Here is a 21,449-nt window from a genome sequence, read left to right as displayed (position 1 = left end):
TCTTGAATTCTTTATGTAGCTCCCTACCAACCTAATACCTAGAATTTGGAATTTTATTTAAGAAAATTTTAAAAAATATTATAATATCCATTCACATATACCATTGAAAAATAAATAAATAAATTCAAACTATAATGTGAGGATATATAAAATATAAGCTTTATATACAAAAATTAAATACTATAGAGATATATTTTAAATTTAAAAAACTTATTGAGCATCCCAGAACGAGTGATTTCAATAAAAAGTTACATTTTAAAAAGTAAGTTCGGCAGGTGAAAGATAAATGAGTAGTGTATTTGAAGTATTAGTACTGTTTCTCTAAACCCATAATTGCAGAATGTGGTACTGTGCAAGTCGTAATTACCAATGCGACTCTGACAATAAGCATTCTAGAGGAGGAACAGATTTCAATCAGACATTTTTCAGAATGTTTCATCAACTGCATTCAAGGTTTCATTCCTTATGTTCAAAAGTTCAGGAGGCCTTTCATGAGAATCAGTAATCAAAATATTTTGAGAAGAAAACTCAATCTGTAAAAGATGAACCCACACAACCTTTTGCTATTTATATAACCCTGCAAAACCCCAAAGAAAGTAATTGCAAATTTGCTTACCTTTACTCGGTGGGAGCTTTCTTCCTTTGGCAGGGGATTTGAAACCAAATCTTGTGAATATGCCAAACCACCGATGGTAGGGGCAGCTGCTCTGGTATCCAGAAGTACTCTAAACGCGAGGAACAGGAACAGGAACAGGAGATTTATTGGAAGGCTGCGCATTAAAGCAGTAACTGGGAGAGTTGCGCACCAGCCTGCAGAAAACCAAAATGAATAGACATTAATATTACTTTCAGAAATTATCGATGAGTTCGAACACAACATCAAGGAAATTACCACGAAAAGAGTCCGCTCTCAGAAAAACCAAGGAAACAGGGTCACTCACTTATTGCCAAGAAAAAATACCAGAAGGTAAAGTGAAGCCCAGTTCGCAGAAATTCATTGCAGATAGTGACTTTAATGCCGCGCATGAAGAGCCAAAAAGTGGGGGCAAAACAACTGAGCAGTACCCATCCTTTAATCGCAGTCATTCATCAATCAGCTTTTAAGGTTTCTTTAATTTACAGTATCATTTCGTATCGAGACCCGAGGGCCAGGCGACTACATTGAAATATTTGTCACACTTCGAGATATTTATCGTACGCCCATGTCAATCACTCAGTACGAAGATTTTAAGGTTTCTGTAATTTACCTGTAATTTACAAATAATTTCATGTCACGGCCGGGTGAATAAAGGAATTATTCTCCATGTTTTCAAAAGCATAGTATTTTTCGTACGGGCATGTCAATTTCTATTATAAATTATCCCATGGCTTGTTCCTGTGCCTAGAATGAAATGACAGTAAATGCGAAGTGGAATATATATGTATCGTAATCCAGGAACCCAGAAAGCACATATAGTATGAGAAACGTCCATTCTGTGTAGTCAAGGTGGTGTGACAGAGGAAATATGGAAATTTATGTTATCAAGAATACAGACTTATAGCATACGCTAAATAATAAATAAAATGGTTTTTTTTGGCATTAATTTTGTTAGTAAATATTTTTAAAAATCATATGTTTAAATGTTGTATAGGTTTTTTAGTAAATATTTTTAAAAATTATATGTTTGAGATGTTGCTTAATTAAAATAAAGGGAAAAAATTATTGGAATCACACGTTAATAATAGATCATTAGCGTGTGATATCAACGAAGGAATTGTGTATGCGTGAAGCCAGCTTAAGTGTGGCTATTGAAGAATCTTAAGAAACTTTACAAGTATAGCTTAAGACACTTTACAGGTATAGTATAAAAGGAAGGGATGCGTGAGTGTGAAGAAAGTATATATATATATATAAAAACGAACGATTTGTGAATTTGAAGAAAATACATGAGTTGGGTGGAGTCATAAATCAATCTTGAGAAAGTAGATTCCGAGAACAATCTTGAGAATCTTGGAAATTTATTATCTAAAACAATAGAAATTAAAGAATTTCATGGATGATAAAACTATTTTCCCTCGAAATTTTACTATGCAATTTTTTATTAAAAATATGAATATTATTAAATATTTATATTAATTATATATATGAATATTATATTTGAATTCTTTTATTTTTATAAAATTAAATTAAAGTTTTGTTTAGTTAAAAAAAATGAAAACTTATAGCATTTTCATGTTTTTAAAGTCTTAGGTTAGGGTTGAGATTAAATAGGGTCAAAGTTGTTAGTGATTATGGAAATGTGGGTGAAACAGAAATATAAAGTCAGTGAAATGGATTTTCAATGTGATAATAAAGATTTACTAAACTCTTTCTCCATTGTTATTCTCTATATGAAGTTTTTTAGGTAAATTTGGTGTTCTTTTTCTCGGAATTTGTTTTAGGTTAATAACTTAATTCTTATTTAAGTGAGTGAAAATAATTTTTCATTTAAAATTTTCAACTATTAATAATATATTTATCAATAGCTGATACATCGCTGGTATCAGACCTAGGTTGTTCTTTTAATTTTGTTGTATGTCAGGTTATTGTTGGGGAGCATGGAGATAGTTGTGTTAAGTCATATGGAGAAAGCTAGGTTGTTCTTTTAATTTTGTTGTATGACAGGTTATTGTTGGGGAGCAGGGAGGTAGTTGTGTTAAGTCATATGGAGATATTAAACAGGGCTAATTTTGCCCTATGGAAGGTGCACATGGAGGGCATAGTTATAAGCATGGAGAAAGTTGTGATAAGTCATATGGAGAAATTAAACGAGGCTAATTTTGCCCTATGGAAGGTACAGATGGACGGCATATTGATTTTAAAGGATCATTATTTGTCGATTGAGGGAGACTTAGCGGAGAGGCCCTCATCAATGACAAATGAACACTGAATAAGCTAGACAAAAAGGCCATTGCCACAATTCATCAATGCTAAATAAAGAATGTATATTTAACGTCGCTGGAGAGAAGACAACAAAAGGCTATGGAAAAAGCTAAATGATATATATGACAAAAACACAGTGTCGAACAAAGTCTTCATGATGAAGAACTTGTATAATCTCATGATGAAAGAATGTGTTTCAGTGGTGGAGCATTTGAATGAGTTTAATATAATTACAAGTCAGCTTGCCTCTATCAAAATTATTTTGGATGATGAGATTGGAGCCATCTTATTATTGTGCTCTACGGCAGATAGCTCGGAGAATTTGATAGTAGCTATCACCACTTCAACACCTACATGAGCCCTCAAGTTTTATGACATCAGTAGCAGTTTAATGGATGAGGAGTTGCGTCACAAATCAATTGCGGAAAACCAAGGAGGAGAAGCTCTAGTCTTAGATGATCGTGGAAGGAAAATTGAACGTGGTAGACAATGGCGTTCAAAATCAATGGATAGATCAAAATCAAGAATAGGAAGACTTACTTGTTTTCACTATGGAAGAGCATGACACAAGAAAAAGGATTGTTGATTTTTGAAAAAGGGACAAAAGGAGTAGAAGGAACAAAAATCACTCAACACAAATAAAAAATCAAGCAGCACAAATGAAGGTGAGACCATTGTTGTAGCTTCTGAAAGCGATGTTATATTTACTATTTCAGTAAAAAAAAAAAGCTTATTTATATACTTCTAGAAGTAGCATTGATTAGGTACTTGACTCTAGAACATCTCAACATGTCACCAAATGCAAAAAAAATTGCTACATATGAAAAAGTTGATCATTGTAGAGTACATAAAGGAAAAATCATTTTTGCAATATTGTTGGAGTGGGAGATGTCTAAATCAAGACAAAGGATTGACAAGGTATCTTGCTGAAACAAGTTAGGCATGTCCTGCAGATGCGTATGAGTTTGACCTCTATGGGTCAATTGCATGATGAAGGTTGTTCCACAACCTTTGGGAAAGGTGGTTGAAAAATTATTAAAGGGTCATAAACCCTTTAATAATGAGGGCAAACACAAAGATATCAGATGCAGATGTTGTTGCAAAAGAAGAAAACCAAGTGGAGTTACAACATAAGCACTTGGGCCACATGAGTGAAAAGGGCCTAAAAGTTCTTGTTGGTAAAAATCTACTTCTAGGTTTGAAATCCTATGAACTTGATCTTTGTGAGCATTGTATTTATGGTAGGCAAAGAAGAGTTTCTTTTATGAGAGGTGGTCATGAAAGAAAAACAAATATGTTAGAATTAATACACTATGATGTGTATGGGCCGTTGAATGTTAAGTCTATAGGAGGAGACTCATATTTTGTTACATTCATAGATGATGAATCCAGGAAGGTTTGAGCCTACACAAGTAAAGGTGAGGTGTTTGAGATATTTCAGAAATTTCATGTTGTTGTCGAAAGGGAGACTAATAAATTGCTCAAGTGTTCAAGAATATGTAATGGTCGAGAATATTGTTCCAATGCATTCAAGAATTATTGTAATAAGTTTAGCATTAAACATGAAAAGATTGTTCCTAGTACTTCCCAACAAAATGGTACTATAGAGAGGATGAATCACACTATTATGGAGAAGGTGAGGAGCATGTTGTCAAATTTAAGATTGGAAAAGCATTTCTAGGCATACACAATAAGGGAAACTTGTTATCTCATCAATCACTCACCTTTTGTAGTCTTAGATAGTGGTATTCCTAAAGAAATTTGGATCGGTAAAAAGGTAAATTATGCTCACCTAAATTGTTTTGGATGTGAATCATTTATGCATATTCTCGAAGAGCATAGAACCAAATTAGATGATAAATCAAGGAAATGTGCTTTTTTGGGATATACGAATGGTGAGTTTGGTTACCGTTTATGGGATCCAATTAATCACAATTTTTTTAGAAGTAAGGATGTAATATTTAATGAATTTGAGATGTTTAAAAGGCCTGTAGATGAAATGGAGGTCAAGAAAAATGTTGGCAGGTTTATAGAACAAGAAGAAAATATCCCACCATTGGAAGAATCTGAGCAACAAATCTAAGAACAAGATGGACATCAAGTGGAAAATGATGGACAACAACAAGAAGAAAACTTGTTGCAATCATTACAAGAGATTCAAGTGGAAAACACATCACCAGAGTTGGTTCGCAAGTCTACTAGGCCTCATAATCCCTCGCAAAGGTATCCACCCTTAAAATTTATTTTATTCACTGACGAAGGTGAACCTCATTGTTTTCACGAAGCTTGTGAAGTGGAAACTAGCAAAGAGTGGAAGAAAACAATGGAGGAAGAAATGGCCTCTTTGTTGAAAAATAAAACTTGAGAGTTAGTGAGTCTTCCAAAAGGAAAAAATTCGCTACAAAACAAATGGGTATACAATATTAAACGTGAGAGTGAGGATAAGAAGGAAAGATACAAAGCAAGGTTGGTGGTGAAAGGATTTGCACAAAAGGAAGGTGTTGACTTTACATAAAAAAAAAATCACCTATTATTAAAATGTCACCCATAAGAGTTATCCTTGGTCTTGTGGTCACTTTAGACTTGGAATGTGAATAGTTAGATGTGAAGAAATCTTTTCTCCATGAAGATTTGAAGGAGGAAATTTATATGAAACAATTGAAAGGTTTCAAGGTAAAAGGTAAAGAGAATCTTGTCTACAAGTTGAAGAAGAATCTTTATGGGTAGAAAGAAGCACCTTGCCAATGGTACAAGAAATTTGATTCATTGATGCTTGAGCATGGATTCAAAAGACTAGAGGTTGATCATTGTGTCTACATCAAGAGTTATGACAAAGAGTCATTGTATGTCAATGATATGCTAATTGTTGGACATGAAAAGAACGTGATTAATAAGTTGAAGAAGATTTGGACAGTCAATTTGCAATGAAATATTTAAATCTAGCACAATAAATATTGGGCATGAAGATTATACATGACAGAAAGAACATAAAGTTATGGATGTCACAAGAAAAATTATTGAAAAGGTGTTAGATAGGTTCAATATGAAGGATGCCAAACTAGTTCGTACACCCATAGCATCACATTTCAACCTTAGTGCTGAGTTGTGCCCTTGTGCTAACAAGAAGGAGGAAATGAGTAAAATCCCTTATGCTTCAGCTATTGGTAGCTTGATGTATGCTATGGTATGTACTCGTCTAGATATTGCATATTCAGTGGGAGTAGTGTGCAAGCTCCTTGCTAATCCAAACAAGCAAACATTGGCAAATACTAAAGTGGATTTTGAGGTATCTCAAGAGTATTAGTAATTATTATTTATGTTTTGGTAATAACAATGTTGTTCTTAAAGTTTAAACATACGCAAACATGGCTAGAAATATAGACACTAGAAAGTCCACCACTAATTATTTATATACATTTGCAGGTGCATTGACCCAATGGTATCTATCAGGTGCATTGACCCACTGGTATCTATCGATAGCCAAAGCATTGCCATTCTAAAAATGAGCCTAGCTTTAAGATATTGCATACTTGTATTTTCCATAATATAGGGAGTATCATCAACCTATTCAAATAATGGATTGAGCTATTGTCTAGACAGAATGCCCTTGTATGATTTCTTGTTATCCTTCCACTAAGGATAACCATTAACTTGGCTCCCAACTTCCCTTTGAGTTGCAAGGACTTGGAAAACTTTATAGAGCTAATCCCTACAACCCCACTTTGAATATATAGATACGTACCTCATCCAAGTAAATAATAATAATAATAATTTAATTTCAAGTTACAATTTAGTTAAATACCAAAGTTAAATATGAAACCATTTCCTTTTTAGAACAAAAGACTTTATTTATTAAGGTGTACATAATGGTCAAATCTATAATATTCAAATAGAAAACACATAATTTTAGTAGTGAAGTTTACTAAGACTATATGTTAAATTTATCAAAAGTAAAGAAATATCAAACTTTTTAAAACAAAATTTTTATAACTTCAAATTTAAAAAAAAAAATTAATCCTTTTAAACAGTTCATAAATCCACAATTAGAAGCATTAATGGATGTCTTTCTCTATGGTTTGAATCTCAAATAAAACTTTATCCCGAGGCCCTTTTTCTGATTGGGCTTGGAGAATATGGCCAGAAAGAAACTAAACCATCTTCGAAAATGAAACTATTTCTACAACCAAAATTGTTATTCAAAACTTCGCCATTACACAAATTATTCCTGGCCAAGAACCTGTTTTATATTCTCATCATCCTCCTGTTACAAATATATATACAGACACAACATTCTCATCATCCTTCTGTTACAAATATATATACAAACATAATTTGGATATAGCAGGGACCCCTCTCTAGCAAGAATAGCCGGAATTCTTAAGCTTTCTACCCTAGTTTCTATATCTTTCTCGGTCTATTTCAAAAAACTATGCTGAACGTTTTTGCTCTTAAATTATTACTTCAGATGGCTATCTGACATGCAATCTTTTCTATTTATGTCTTTGCGACTATCAAAATGTCAATATTCGGATAAAAGGAACTACAAGAACCAGCAATTATACTTTCTCCCGACATTTTAAAAAACTACAACAATGGATTTCTCACTTTACCCACATAACCTTTTGCTATTTATATAACCCTGCAAAAACCCCAAAGAAAGTAATTGAAAATTTGCTTACCTGGACTCGGTGGGAGCTTTCTTCCTTTTGCAGGGGATTTGAAACCCAATCTTGTGAAGATCCCAAACCACCGATGGTAGGGGCAGCTGCTCTGGTATCCAGAAGTACTCTAAACGCGAGTAACGGGAACAGGAGATTTATTGGAAGGTTGTGCATTAAAGCAGTAAATGGGAAAGTTGCGCACCAGGCTGCAGAAAACCAAAATGAATAGACATTAATATTACTTTCAGAAATGGTCGATTAGTTCGAGCGCAACATCAAGGAAATTACCACGAAAAGAGTCCGCTCTCAGAAAAACCATCGATTAGTTCGAGCGCAACATCAAGGAAATTACCACGAAAAGAGTCCGCTCTCAGAAAAACCAAGGAAATAGGGTCACTCACTTATTGCCAAGAAAAAATACCAGAAGGTAAAGTGAAGCCCAGTTCGCAGAAATTCATTGCAGATAGTGACTTTAATGCCGCGTATGAAGAGCCAAAATGTGGGGGCAAAACAACTGAATTTCATATCGAGGCCCGAGGGCCAGAGGACTAAATTGAAATGTTTGCCACACTTCAAGATATTTATCGTACGCCCATGTCAATAACTCAATACGCAGATTTTAACGTTCCTGTAATTTACAAATATATTTCATGTCACGGCCGGGTGAGTAAAGGGAATTATTCTCCATGTTTTCAGAAGTAAAGTATTTTCCGTACGCCCATGTCAATTTCTATTATGACAGTAAATGTGAAGTGGAAGGAACCCAGAAAGCACAGGTAGTGTGAGAAACGTTCATTCTGTGTCGTTAAGGTGATGTGATAGAGGAAATATGGAAATTTATTTCATCAGGAATACAGACTTATAGCATAGTCTAAATAATAAATAAAATGGGCTTTTTGGTGTTTTCCCCTTTCCCAGTTTGCCTTTCTTTTTTTAAGGTAATTTTGTTCAAAATTTTAGTAAATATTTTCAAGAATTATATGTTTTTTCGTAAGAGAAAGATTGGTTGGAATCACAAGTTTGGTTTTTTTTTTTTTGTAAAAATTGTTTAAAGAAAGATTTGTTGGAATCACAAATTTAAGTTGTAAAATCAGAGTATTCAAAAAATTTTGAGGGTGCTAAATACGATCAAAAACCCAATTTAAACAACAAAAAATAAATGTAACAAAAAAATAAAAATTCAATATTTTTTTAAATATTTAGTAATTAAACAATACAATAAAATATTATTTCAACATATTATTAAAAATACATTTTAAATAATAAAAAAATCTAATAATTAAACAATACTCTAAAATATTATTTCAAACTATTATTAAAAATACATTTTAAATAAAAAAATCATAAAATACATTTTAAATAATAAAAAAAATCATAAATTTCACTTGAAATTATTTTTATATATTAAAAACATACTTTAAATAAAAAAATCATAAATACATTTCAAAAAAAATCATAAAGTTCACTTGAAATTATATTTATATATTAAAAACATACTTTAAATAAATAAATAATGTCATCCTTAATTTTTTTATAGTTGATGATAAATAAAATATTATAATAAACCATTGGCGTGTGATATGAATGAGGGAATTGTGTATGCGTGAAGCCAGCATAAGTGTGGGTATTGAAGAATCTTAAGAAACTTTACAAGGAAGGAAAGATGTGTGAGTGCGAAGAAAGTATATATATAATGTATATATCATACAGAAGCGAACGATTTGTGAATGCGAAGAAAATACATATGAGTGGGGTGGAGTCATAAAGCAATCTTAAGAAACATTATGAGTGGATTCCGAGAGCGATCTTGAGAATATTGGAAATTTATTATCTAAAAATAATAGAAATTAAAGCATTTCGTGGAAAATAAAATTATTTTGCCTCGAAATTTTGGTACGTAATTCTTTTATTAAAAATATGAATTATATCAATTATATATAACTATTATATTTGCATATTTTTTATTTTTAAAAAAATAAATTAAAGTTTTGTTTAGTCAAAGTTGTAATTTTTTTATTAAAAATATGAATTATATCAATTATATATATATATAACTATTATATTTGCATATTTTTTATTTTTATAAAAATAAATTAAAGTTTTGTTTAGTCAAAGTTGTTAGTGTTTATTGTATGGTATTAGGCTTATAGTATTATAATGAAATATTTTTCCTAAAAAAATTTTATTTCAACTTAAGATGGATGGGGATTTGTTGAATTTTTTCTTTTAATTGAGGGTCTAGATTGATTGTCACATATGCTTAGTCTTAATGCTTATCAACGGTTGTAGTTTATTAAAGAGTTTGTCATGTTGCATTGACTTTTAATAAATTTAAAAAATTATATTCCTCCCACGTTGCTCCCACCCACCAATTTCCTAAGGAGTTGAGATTATTCCAATTCCAATAAGTTCCTCCATGATAAGTTCTTCATCATTATTTATAACATTAATTTATATATAAGCAAATTTTATTTAGCAAATTGGTCCATTACTTTTGATAAATTTTAAAAATTAGATTCATGCCACATGGCTCCCCACCCACCAATTTCCTAGGGTTTTGAGATTATTCCAATTCTAATAAGTTCCTTCATGATAAGTTCTTCATTATTATTCATAACATTCATTTATAATAACTTTTTTTTCTTAAGTTAAAGCTCATAAGGCATTCTTAGAGTTGCAATAGTTTTTTTGGTTATATTTATGAAGCCTTCAGCTATATCAACCACATTAATATTTGTAATGTGGTTGTACTAGTTTATATAGGGGTGTGAGTAAAAGGGAATGGTGGGTGAGAGAAAAATATGAAGCCAAGCTAGTGAAATGCAAGACAATTTTCAATGTGATAATAAAAATTTACTAAACTCTTTCCCCAATGTTATTCCCCATATGGGGTTTAGTTTTTTTTGGTTATATTTATGAAGCCTTCGACTATATCAACTACATTAATATTTGTAATGTGGTTGTACTAGTTTATATAGGTGTGTGAGTAAAAAGGAATGGTGGGTGAGGGAGAAATTTACGTTAATTCTTGTTTGAGTGAGTGAAAAAAATAATTTTCAGTTAAATTTTTCTACTATATTTATTAATAGTTGGTATCAAAGCTAGGTTGTTCTTTTAATTTTGTTGTATGTCAGGTTATTGTTGGGGAGAGTTATGAGCATGAAGATAGTTGTGTTAAGTCATGTGGACAAATTAAACATGGCTAATTTTGCCCTATGGAAGGTGCAGATGGAGGACATAATGATTTTAAAGGATCAATGTTTGTTGATTGAGAGTAGCAAAGAGGCCCTCATCATGACAAATGAAGACTGAATAAGTTGGATATAAAGGCCATCACCACAACTCATCAGTATTTGGCAAAGAATGTATGTTTTAACCTCGCTGAGAGAAGACAACAAAAGGTTATAGAATTTTATACATGGTTAATCAGGTAAATGTGTGCATTAGTAAGTCATTCTTCAGGTTGCAATAGTTTTTTTGGTTATATTTATGGAGCCTTCAACTATATCAACCACATTAATATTTGTAATGTTGTTGTACTAGTTTATATATGGGTGTGAGTAAAAAGGAATGGTGGTTGAGAGAGAAATATGAAGCCAAGCCAGTGAAATATAAGACGATTTTCATTGTGATAATAAAAATTTACTAATCCCTTTCCCGAATGTTATTCCCCATATGGGGTTTAGTTTTTTTGGTTATATTTATGAAGCCTTCGGCTATATCAACTACACTAATATTTGTAATGTGGTTGTACTAGTTTATAAATGGGTGTGAGTAAAAAAGGAATGGTGGGTGACAGAGAAATAAGAAACCAATGAAATGTAAGGCGAAGCGAGTGAAATGTAAGGTGATTTTCATTGTGATAAGAAATAATTACTAAACTATTTCCCGTTGTTATTCCCCATATGGGGTTTTCGAGGTAAATCTGGTGTTCTATGTCTCACAAAAAAAACTATGTTAATTCTTGTTTGAGTGATTGAAAAAAATATTTTTCAATTAAATTTTTCTACTATATTTATTAATAGTTGGTATCAAATCTAGGTTGTTCTTTTAATTTTGTTATATGTCAGGTTATTGTTAGGGAGAGTTATGAGCATGAAGATAGTTGTGTTAAGTCATATGGACAAATTAGACATGGCTAATGTTTCCCTATGGATGGTGCAGAAGGAGGACATACTTATTTTAAAGGATCAATGTTTGTTGATTGAGAGTAGTGAAGAGGCCCCCATCATGACATATGAAGCCTGAATAAGTTGGATATAAAGGCCATCACCACAACTCATCAGTATTTGGCAAAGAATGTATGTTTTAATGTCATTGGAGAGAAGACAACAAAAGGTTATAGAAAAAGCTACATGATCTATATGAGAAAAACACAATATCGAAACAAAGTCTTCTTGATGAAGAAGTTGTATAATCTCAAGATGAAAGAAGGTGCTTCAGTGGTGGAGCATTTGAATGAGTTTAATATAATTACAAGTTAGCTTGCCTCTGTCAAAATTATTTTAGATGATGAGATTGGAGCCATCTTATTATTGTGCTTTATGTCGGATAGATGGAAGAGTTTGATAGTAGTTATCATCACTTCAGCACCTGCAAGGACCCTGAAGTTTGATGACATCAATAACAGTGTAATGAAAGAGGAGTTGTGTCGCAAATCAATTGTGGAAAACCAGGGAGGAGAAGCTCTAGTCTTAGTTGATCATGGAAGGAAAATTGAATGTGGTAAACAGGGGTGTTCAAAATCAACGGGTAGATAAAAATCAAGAACAAGAAGACTTACTTATTTTCACTGTGGAAGAGCAGGGCACAAGAAAAAAGGATTGTTGATTTTTAAAGAAGGGAAAAAAGGAGTAGAAGGAACGAAAATCAGTCAACACAAATAAAAAAACTAGCATCACAAATTAAGGTAAGACCATTGTTGTAGCTTCTGAAAGTGATGGTTTATTTACTATTTCACTAAAAGAAGCTTGTTTATATATTTCTAGAAGTAGCATTGATTGGGTACTTGACTCCAGAGCATCTCACCATGTGACCAAATGAAAAAATATTTTTTTTACATATGAAGAAGTTGATCATGGTATAGTACAATTAGAAAATAATCATTTTTGCACAATTGTTGGAGTGGGAGATGTGTGAATCAAGACAAAGGATGGGCAAGGTATCGTGTTGAAACAGGTTAGGCATGTCGCACGTCCCACAAATGTGTATGAGTTTGATCTCTATGGGACGATTGAATGATGAAGATTGTTCCACAACCTTTGCAAAAGGTGGTTGGAAAATTATTAAAGGGTCATGAACCCTTTAATAATGAGGGCAACAACAAAGATATCAAATGCGATTGTTGTTGTAAAAGAATAAAACTCATTGGAGTTACAACATAAGCACTTGGGCCACATGATTGAAAAGGGCCTAAAAGTTCTTCTTGGTAAAAATCTACTTTCATATTTGAAATCCTATATTGATGTTGATAAACTATAGCCTGTTAGCAATGGCCTATGAGATTCTTCCATCCCAATCTATGATTCTAGTATCTATGTTGTTTTATATTTGTTATTTTTTATTGGCATTCCCACATATAATATATGTGACTTATTTAGTCAAAGAGTCCTGAGGACTTAATATCTATGCAATACATTTTTATTTTGATGACTTAATGATAAAATTGCAGTTTATTGTTAATTTCTTGTGTATGTCAATTTATCACAAAAATAATGTTATGAAATTAATCTAAAAATTTATTTCAAAAATAATATTTTTATAATTTTTTATTAAGAGTTTTAATAAATTAATAATATTTTTAATTTTAATAAATACTTAATAATTAATTAAAAAAATAGAAATATATAATAATTTAAAAAATTAAGATCAATTTTAGAATAAAATATTTTCATATTTTACCTCAATAATATCATGTATCAAAATATAATTAAAATACCAAGCAAAACATGATATCTAAATTCACATAAAAATCGACTAATATAATGATATACACCATGATTAAGATTACATAAACTATGCAAATCATAACATATCTAGATACATATTATTGAGAACTTATATCAATAAGGGTTTTTCATGGCACTCAATTCATTTTTTATAAATTCAAAATTACAACTTGAAGAATGAAAATTTGTAATTCCATGAACATTAGTGTTATTAAACCTTTCAACAAATAAATTTAATATTTAAACTTCAATTAATAAAATATTTACATGAAATATTTTATTATAAAAAAACTAATAATTATCATCAACACTACATAAATAAATAATTATTTATATTAAAAATTGAAATAAAATATTTACATGAAATATTTTATTATAAAAAAACTAATAATTATCATCAACACTATATAAATAAATAATTATTTATATTAAAAAATATATTTACCATTCAGATGTATATATATTATAAAATAATATAAAAATACAATTGATTTTAAAATAATAATTATTTTAAATAAATAACTTTATATTAACATTTCATTTAAAAAAAAATACAACTAATCCTATTTATAACCCCTATAAGGTGGGGCCAGTGCAACTTGAAAGAAACCCATGGTTTTGCTTCCTTACATTTATGATCATAAATTATAAAATATGAGAGTTTATATCTATGTTTGTGTAAGCTATTCAAAATAAGAGAAAAAACCATATAACGTGGAGTTGAAGGGATGTCAACTTTTTCCCTTTCAAGCTCATAAAAGATTAAGAATTAATCCAATGACTTGTATCCTTGATCTTTTCATCGTTGTAGACCTATTTAGATTTATTGTCTTTATCTAGAAAAATGGAGTTCGATGGGGTTCTTTTTCTTCGTCATTGTCATCATGACTCTCTATATAACTATGCAGTATAATCTTAACGTTCTTCATCACAATTAGCTTGTGTAGAATATTTTAGTTTTGGCTACCTTTCTCGAGCAATGAAGGTTTTATTAAACTAATATATTTATATTAGTTTAAATATCTTTTATATTAGTTTAAATATTTTTTATTACATATTCTAGAATATCTTAGGTCAAAGCTCTATTTTTCGAATTCTATTTCCACATGATTTTTGGATATTTGTTGACTTTTTTTGGTGACCATTTTTTTGATTTATAACATATCATCTTTAGGTTTAGCTAAACATCAACTATGAAAGTCCTTTGTTGCACTCATAGGATATGTTTGGGTATGTGGTATGCATTGATGCGTTTGGGTATGCAATGCCACTGCAATGGGTGCTTGCCAATTGTTGTGTTGCTTCTAAGAAGTTCATGTTTGCTACTTTCAAATGCAAAGTCTTTGGCATGGTTTTAGTCTTTGGGAGAGCTTAGTGACCACCTAACAAATGAGGTAATTGTCAACCTATCAACCTCAACATGAAGATTCCCAAATAAAGAACTTGGAAGCAAGTAGATCTTTTAACAATGTAAGGGGACCTCCACTATGGCCAAGAGGGGTTAGAAAAGCCAAATCAATTATGATTAGAAACATAACCACCCGGCAACTCTAAGAAATTAAAGGGTGAGGACCAAAATTAATACAAGCTAATGTCACCACAAACTACACTAAGCATTAAATGCTATGAGTAAGGCATTGAGGAAAACACAATTTCCTTACAAATAGTAAATTAGGGAGGGTATATAGAGCTATTGCCAATAAGATGAACAAGGTAGTGCAATAAATCCACAACTCGAGCTTGAAAATAACCCAATTCTAAGTCAAACCACTCTCACCCTATTAACAACTAACTATTATAATCACACTAACTCATAGAAAAGCATAAACATAATGCTACGAACACAAGTTTAAGATGCTAACCAACTATGTTCTACTCAAACTGAGTATTCTGTGTGCACTGATCCAATGGTATCCATCCATAGCCAAAGCATTGTCATTCTAAAAATGATCCTTGCTTTAAGATGTTGCATACTTGTATTTTCCATAATTATCGGGGGTATCATCAACCTATGCAAATAATGGATTGAGCTGCTGTCTAGACAAAATGCCCTTGTATGATTTCTTGTCATCCTTCCACTAAGGATAACCATTAACTTGGCTTCCCACTTCCCTTTGAGTTGTAAGGAATTAGAAACCTTTATAGAGCTAATCCCTACAAACCCTCTTTGAATACGTGCATAGGTACCTCATCCAAATAAATAATAATAATTATTTAATTTCAAAGTTACAATTTAATTAAATACCAAATTTAAATATGAAAGCGTTTAGACCTTATTTATTAAAGTGTACATGATCTTCAAATCTATAATATTCAAATAAAAACACATAATTTTAATAGTTAAGTTTAATGAAACTATTTTCTAAATTTATGAAAAGTAAAGAATATCAAACTTTTTAAAACTAAAATTTTATAACTTACATCTATTTCTATTTTCTAAATTTATGAAAAGTAAAGAATATCAAACTTTTTAAAACTAAAATTTTATAACTTACATCTATTTAAAAAAAAAAAAAAAATTCCTTTTAAACGGTTAATAAATCCACAATCAAAAGCAAATGTCTCTCTATTGTTTGCATCTCAAACAAAACCTTATCACAACAATCAAAAGCATTAATGGATGTCTTTCTCTATGGTTTGCATCTCAAACAAAACCTTATCACAAGGCCCTTTCCTTGATTGGGCTGGGGAAATATGGCTGGATTGAAACTAAGTCGTCTTCAAAGATAAGTTTATTTTTACAACCAAGATTGTTATTCAAAGCCTCGTCATTGAGCAAATTATTTCTTACCAAGAACTTGTTTTACATTCTCATCATCCTCTTGTTACAGATATACAGACATACACAATTTGAGTATTCTTGATAGCGCTGCACAAAGGACCCCTCTCTAGTGAGAATAACTGGAATTCTTAATCTTTCTCCAACAGTTTCCACATATTTCTTTACAAATATTGATCTGTTTCAAACAATTATGCTGAAATTTTTTGCTCTTAAATTATTGCTTCAGATGGCTATCTCACAAGGAATCTCCTCTATTTATGTCTTTGTGACTCTCAAGTTGTCATTATTTGGATAAAAAAAACTGCAAGAATAGGCAATTGTACTTTCTTTCAACATTTTTAAAAACTACAAGAGCAAATTCCTTGCTCTACTCGTATTTAATTTCGTTCCAAAAAATTATATTGAAATGAATTTTAACATTCATGAGACTAGATATAGTCTGTGGGACCATTAGCTTTCCTGCTTTTTGCTTTAGCTCTGCTCAGATTTAATTTCATTCCGAAAAAAATTATTGAAATGAAATTTTAACATTCATGAGACTAGATATAATCTATGGTACCATTAGCTTCCCTGTTTTTTGCTTTTTGTAATTCAATGTTTCTTATTATTCAAATTAATGATGCGCTGACCCAACCTTCTAACAGTGCCCTCACTAAAAAGACAATGTTAACGTACTGCTGTAACTTTCTCTGATGTCTCTGAAAGCATCACATTCCAAAATGAAATGTTTTTCCTATTCCACTGCCTCAGAAGTGCAAAAAGCACACACTAGTTCTTCCCAAAGCTTCTTTAGGTCTTTTCCACCAACCTGTTTCCCACAATATTTTATGCGAGTTAATTCTTAATTGAGCAATAAAAATCTTTGCTCTCTATAGAATGCTAAATCCAATGTACTCTTTTTGTTGAAGATCACAAGTAAAATTGAATTCTTGAATTCTTTATGAAGCTCCATACCAACCTAATACCTAGAATTTGTAATTTTATTTAAGAAAATTTAAAAAAATATTATAATATCCATTCAAATATACCATTGAAAAATAAATAAATAAATTCAAACTATAATTTGAGGATATATAAAATATAACCTTTATATACAAAAATTAAATACTATAGAGATATATTTTATATTTAAAAAACTTATTGAGCATCCCAGGCTAACGAGTGATTTCAATAAAAAGTTACATTTTAAAAAGTAAGTTCGGCAGCTGAAAGATAAATGAGTAGTGTATTTGAAGTATTAGTACTGTTTCTCTAAACCCATAATTGCAGAATGTGGTACTGTGCAAGTCGTAATTACCAATGCGACTCTGATAATAAGCATTCTAGAGGAGGAAAAGATTTCAATCAGACATTTTCCAGAATGTTTCATCAACTGCATTCAAGGTTTCATTCCTTATGTTCAAAAGTTCAGGAGGCCTTTCATGAGAATCAGTAATCAAAATATTTTGAGAAGAAAACTCAATCTGTAAAAGATGAACCCACACAACCTTTTGCTATTTATATAACCCTGTAAAACCCCAAAGAAAGTAATTGCAAATTTGCTTACCTTTACTCGGTGGGAGCTTTCTTCCTTTGGCAGGGGATTTGAAACCCAATCTTGTGAAGATGCCAAACCACCAATGGTAGGGGCAGCTGCTCTAGTATCCAGAAGTACTCTAAACGCGAGGAACAGGAACAGGAGATTTATTGGAAGGCTGCGCATTAAAGCAGTAACTGGGAGAGTTGCGCACCAGCCTGCAGAAAACCAAAATTAATAGACATTAATATTACTTTCAGAAATGATCGATTACCACGAAAAGAGCCCGCTCTCAGAAAAACCAAGGAAACAGGGTTAATCACTTATTGCCGAGAAAAAATACCAGAAGGTAAAGTGAAGCCCAGTTCGCAGAAATTTATTGCTGATTGTGACTTTAATGCCGCGTATGAAGAGCCAAAAAGTGGGGGCAAAACAACTGAGCAGTACCCATCCTTTAATCGCAGTCATTCATCAATCAGCTTTTAAGGTTTCTTTAATTTACAGTATCATTTCGTATCGAGACCCGAGGGCCAGGCGACTAAATTGAAATGGAGTTGTCTATAATGCGACTTTTTGAAAGCTTTTCTGGCGGATTTTTCCGGTCGAAATCAGGCAGGAATTATTGGAATCGCAAGTTTGATAGCTAGTTTCTGCACAATGAAAGCGTCCCAGGGGTTTTTCAGGGTGCTGAATCCAAATATGCAGTTAAAAAACCATTTTAACTGCAAGAAATCAAGATTTGACCTCAATTTCTTCGCCGGATTCCGTCACCGGAATCTTCAAAAAGTCGCATTATAGACAACTCCGAAATTGAAATATTGGTCACACTTCGAGATATTTATCGTACGCCCATGTCTATAATGCGACTTTTTGAAAGCTTTTCCGGCGGATTTTTCCGGTCGAAATCAGGCAGGAATTATTGGAATCGCAAGTTTGATAGCTAGTTTCTGCACAATGAAAGCGTCCCAGGGGTTTTTCAGGGTGCTGAATCCAAATATGCAGTTAAAAAACCATTTTAACTGCAAGAAATCAAGATTTGACCTCAATTTCTTCGCCGGATTCCGTCACCGGAATCTTCAAAAAGTCGCATTATAGACAACTCCGAAATTGAAATATTGGTCACACTTCGAGATATTTATCGTACGCCCATGTCAATCACTCAGTACGAAGATTTTAAGGTTTCCGTAATTTACAAATATATTTCATGTCACGGCCGGGTGAATAAAGGGAATTATTCTCCATGTTTTCAAAAGCATGGTATTTTTCGTACGCCCATGTCAATTTCTATTATAAATTATCCCATGGCTTGTTCCTGTACCTAAAATGAAATGACAGTAAATGCGAAGTGGAATATATATGTATCGTAATCCAGGAACCCAGAAAGCACAGATAGTATGAGAAACGTTCATTCTGTGTAGTCAAGGTGGTGTGACAGAGGAAATATGGAAATTTATACTATCAAGAATACAGACTTCTAGAATACTCAATAATAAATAAAATGGTTTTTTTTGTTTTTTTCTCTTTCTCAGTTTGTTTTTTGGCATTAATTTTGTTAGTAAATATTTTTTAAAATCATATGTTTAAATGTTGTATGGTTTTTTTGCTTTAATTTTGTTTAAAATTTAGTAAATATTTTTAAAAATTATATGTTTGAGATGTTGCTTAATTAAAATAAAGAGATGTAGCGTGTGATATCAACGAAGGAATTGTGTATGCGTGAAGCCAGCTTAAGTGTGGCTATTGAAGAATCTTAAGAAACTTTACAAGTATAGCTTAAGACACTTTACAGGTATAGTATAAAAGGAAGGGATGCGTGAGTGTGAAGAAAGTATATATATATATATATATAAAAACGAACTATTTGTGACCTTGAAGAAAATACATGAGTTGGGTGGAGTCATAAATCAATATTGAGAAAGTGGATTCCGAGAACAATCTTGAGAATCTTGGAAATTTATTATCTAAAACGATAGAAATTAAAGAATTTCATGGATGATAAAACTATTTTGCCTCGAAATTTTAGTATGCAATTTTTTATTAGAAATATGAATATTATTAAATATTTATATTAATTACATATATATATAAATATTATATTTGAATTTTTTATTTTTATAAAATTAAATTAAAGTTGTGTTTAGTTTAAAAAAAAATGAAAACTTATAAAATTTTCATGTTTTTAAAGTCTTAGGTCAGGGTCGAGATTAAATAGTGTCAAAGTTGTTAGTGCTTATGGAATAGTGGGTGAAAGAGAAATATAAAGTTACTGAAATGGATTTTTAATGTGATAATAAAAATTTACTAAGCACACTAGTGCATGGATCAATGGTTGGGGTAGTAAGTGCCACACACCCCACCAATTATAGAGTCCCGATTTGAGGCGCTGCACAACACCGTATAAAGTTTCTTTGAGATGTAATGAGAATGTAATGAGATGTGACGGTTGTCAGCTTGTCTGCCATATATATGGACAAAAAAAGAGGGCCCAATTATGCTTCTTCTGGGAACTAGCCCCTCCCTTTTTAAAATAAAAAATAAAAATTTACTAAACTCTTTCTCCATTGTTATTCTCTATATGAGGTTTTCTAGGTAAATTTGGTGTTCTTTGTCTCAGAATTTTTTTTAGGTTAATAACTTAATTCTTATTTGAGTGAGTGAAAAATAATTTTTCATTTAAAATGTTCAACTATTAATAATATAATACATAGTTGGTATCAGACCTTGGTTGTTATCTAAATTTTGTTGTATGCCAGGGTATTGTTGGGGAGCATGGAGATAGTTGTGTTAAGTCATATGGAGAAAGCTAGGTTGCTCTTTTAATTCTGTTGTATGACAGGTTATTGTTGGGGAGCATGGAGATAGTTGTGTTAAGTCATATGGAGATATTAAACCGGGTTAGTTTTGCCCTATGGAAGGTGCACATGGAGGACATAGTTATGAGCATGGAGAAAGTTGTGATAAGTCATATGGAAAAATTAAACGAGGCTATTTTTGCCCTACGGAAGGTACAGATGGACGGCATATTGATTTTAAAGGATCATTATTTGTCGATTCAGGGACACTTAGCAGAGAGGCCCTCATCAATGACAAATGAACACTGAATAAGCTAGACAAAAAGGCCATTGCCACAATTCGTCAATGCTAAATAAAGAATGTATATTTAATGTCGATGGAGAGAAGACAACAAAAGGCTATGGAAAAAGCTAAATGATATATATGACAAAAACACAGTGTCGAACAAAGTCTTCCTGATGAAGAACTTGTATAATCTTATGATGAAAGAATGTGTTTCAGTGGTGGAGCATTTGAATGAGTTTAATATAATTACAAGTCAGCTTGCCTCTATCAAAATTATTTTGGATGATGAGATTGGAGCCATCTTATTATTGTGCTCTATAGCAGATAGCTGGGAGAATTTGAAAGTAGCTATCACCACTTCAACACCTACATGAGCCCTCAAGTTTTATGACATCAGTAACAGTTTAATGAATGAGGAGTTGCGTCGCAAATTAATTGCGGAAAACCAAGGAGGAGAAGCTCTAGTCTTAGATGATCGTGGAAGGAAAATTGAACATGGTAGTCAAGGGCATCAAAATCAATGGATAGATCAAAATCAAGAATAGGAAGACTTACTTGTTTT

General features: G+C 31.7%; 1 protein-coding gene across 2 annotated transcripts; it reads right to left on the bottom strand.

The window, feature by feature from the left end:
• Positions 1–637: 637 nt before the first annotated feature.
• On the bottom strand, positions 638–8,340 carry LOC149172680 (uncharacterized). 2 transcript variants are annotated; one of them, XM_089427781.1, is made up of 3 exons: positions 7,965–8,340; positions 7,582–7,769; positions 638–810 (listed from the first exon to the last, which is right to left on the bottom strand). In XM_089427781.1, the coding sequence occupies exons 1-3, from the start codon at positions 8,086–8,088 to the stop codon at positions 778–780; spliced, it is 345 nt and encodes a 114-aa protein (XP_089283907.1). In that variant the 5' UTR covers positions 8,089–8,340; the 3' UTR covers positions 638–777. The 2 variants fall into 2 exon arrangements, with proteins under 2 accessions (XP_089283907.1, XP_089283908.1); XM_089427782.1 differs by having other exon boundaries at positions 7,852–7,982.
• Positions 8,341–21,449: the final 13,109 nt, after the last annotated feature.

Source organism: Pinus tabuliformis, chromosome 4_2 (genome assembly GCF_031772625.1).
Source record: "Pinus tabuliformis cultivar Carrire ecotype Pingquan chromosome 4_2, CPIR1, whole genome shotgun sequence".
Taxonomy (NCBI): domain Eukaryota; kingdom Viridiplantae; phylum Streptophyta; class Pinopsida; order Pinales; family Pinaceae; genus Pinus; species Pinus tabuliformis.
This window is presented reverse-complemented; position numbering and strand designations above follow the sequence as displayed.

What these genes read in the sequence shown, in the direction of transcription:
- LOC149172680 (XM_089427781.1), bottom strand. Translation starts at nt 8,088, where the DNA reads ATGAAATTCAGTTGTTTTGCCCCCACATTTTGGCTCTTCATACGCGGC. An exon ending in GTATTTTTTCTTGGCAATAA is followed by an intron (nt 7,770 to 7,964) that starts GTGAGTGACCCT and finishes GGTTTTCTGCAG; the next exon opens with CCTGGTGCGCAACTTTCCCA. An exon ending in AAAGCTCCCACCGAGTCCAG is followed by an intron (nt 811 to 7,581) that starts GTAAGCAAATTT and finishes GGTTTTCTGCAG; the next exon opens with GCTGGTGCGCAACTCTCCCA.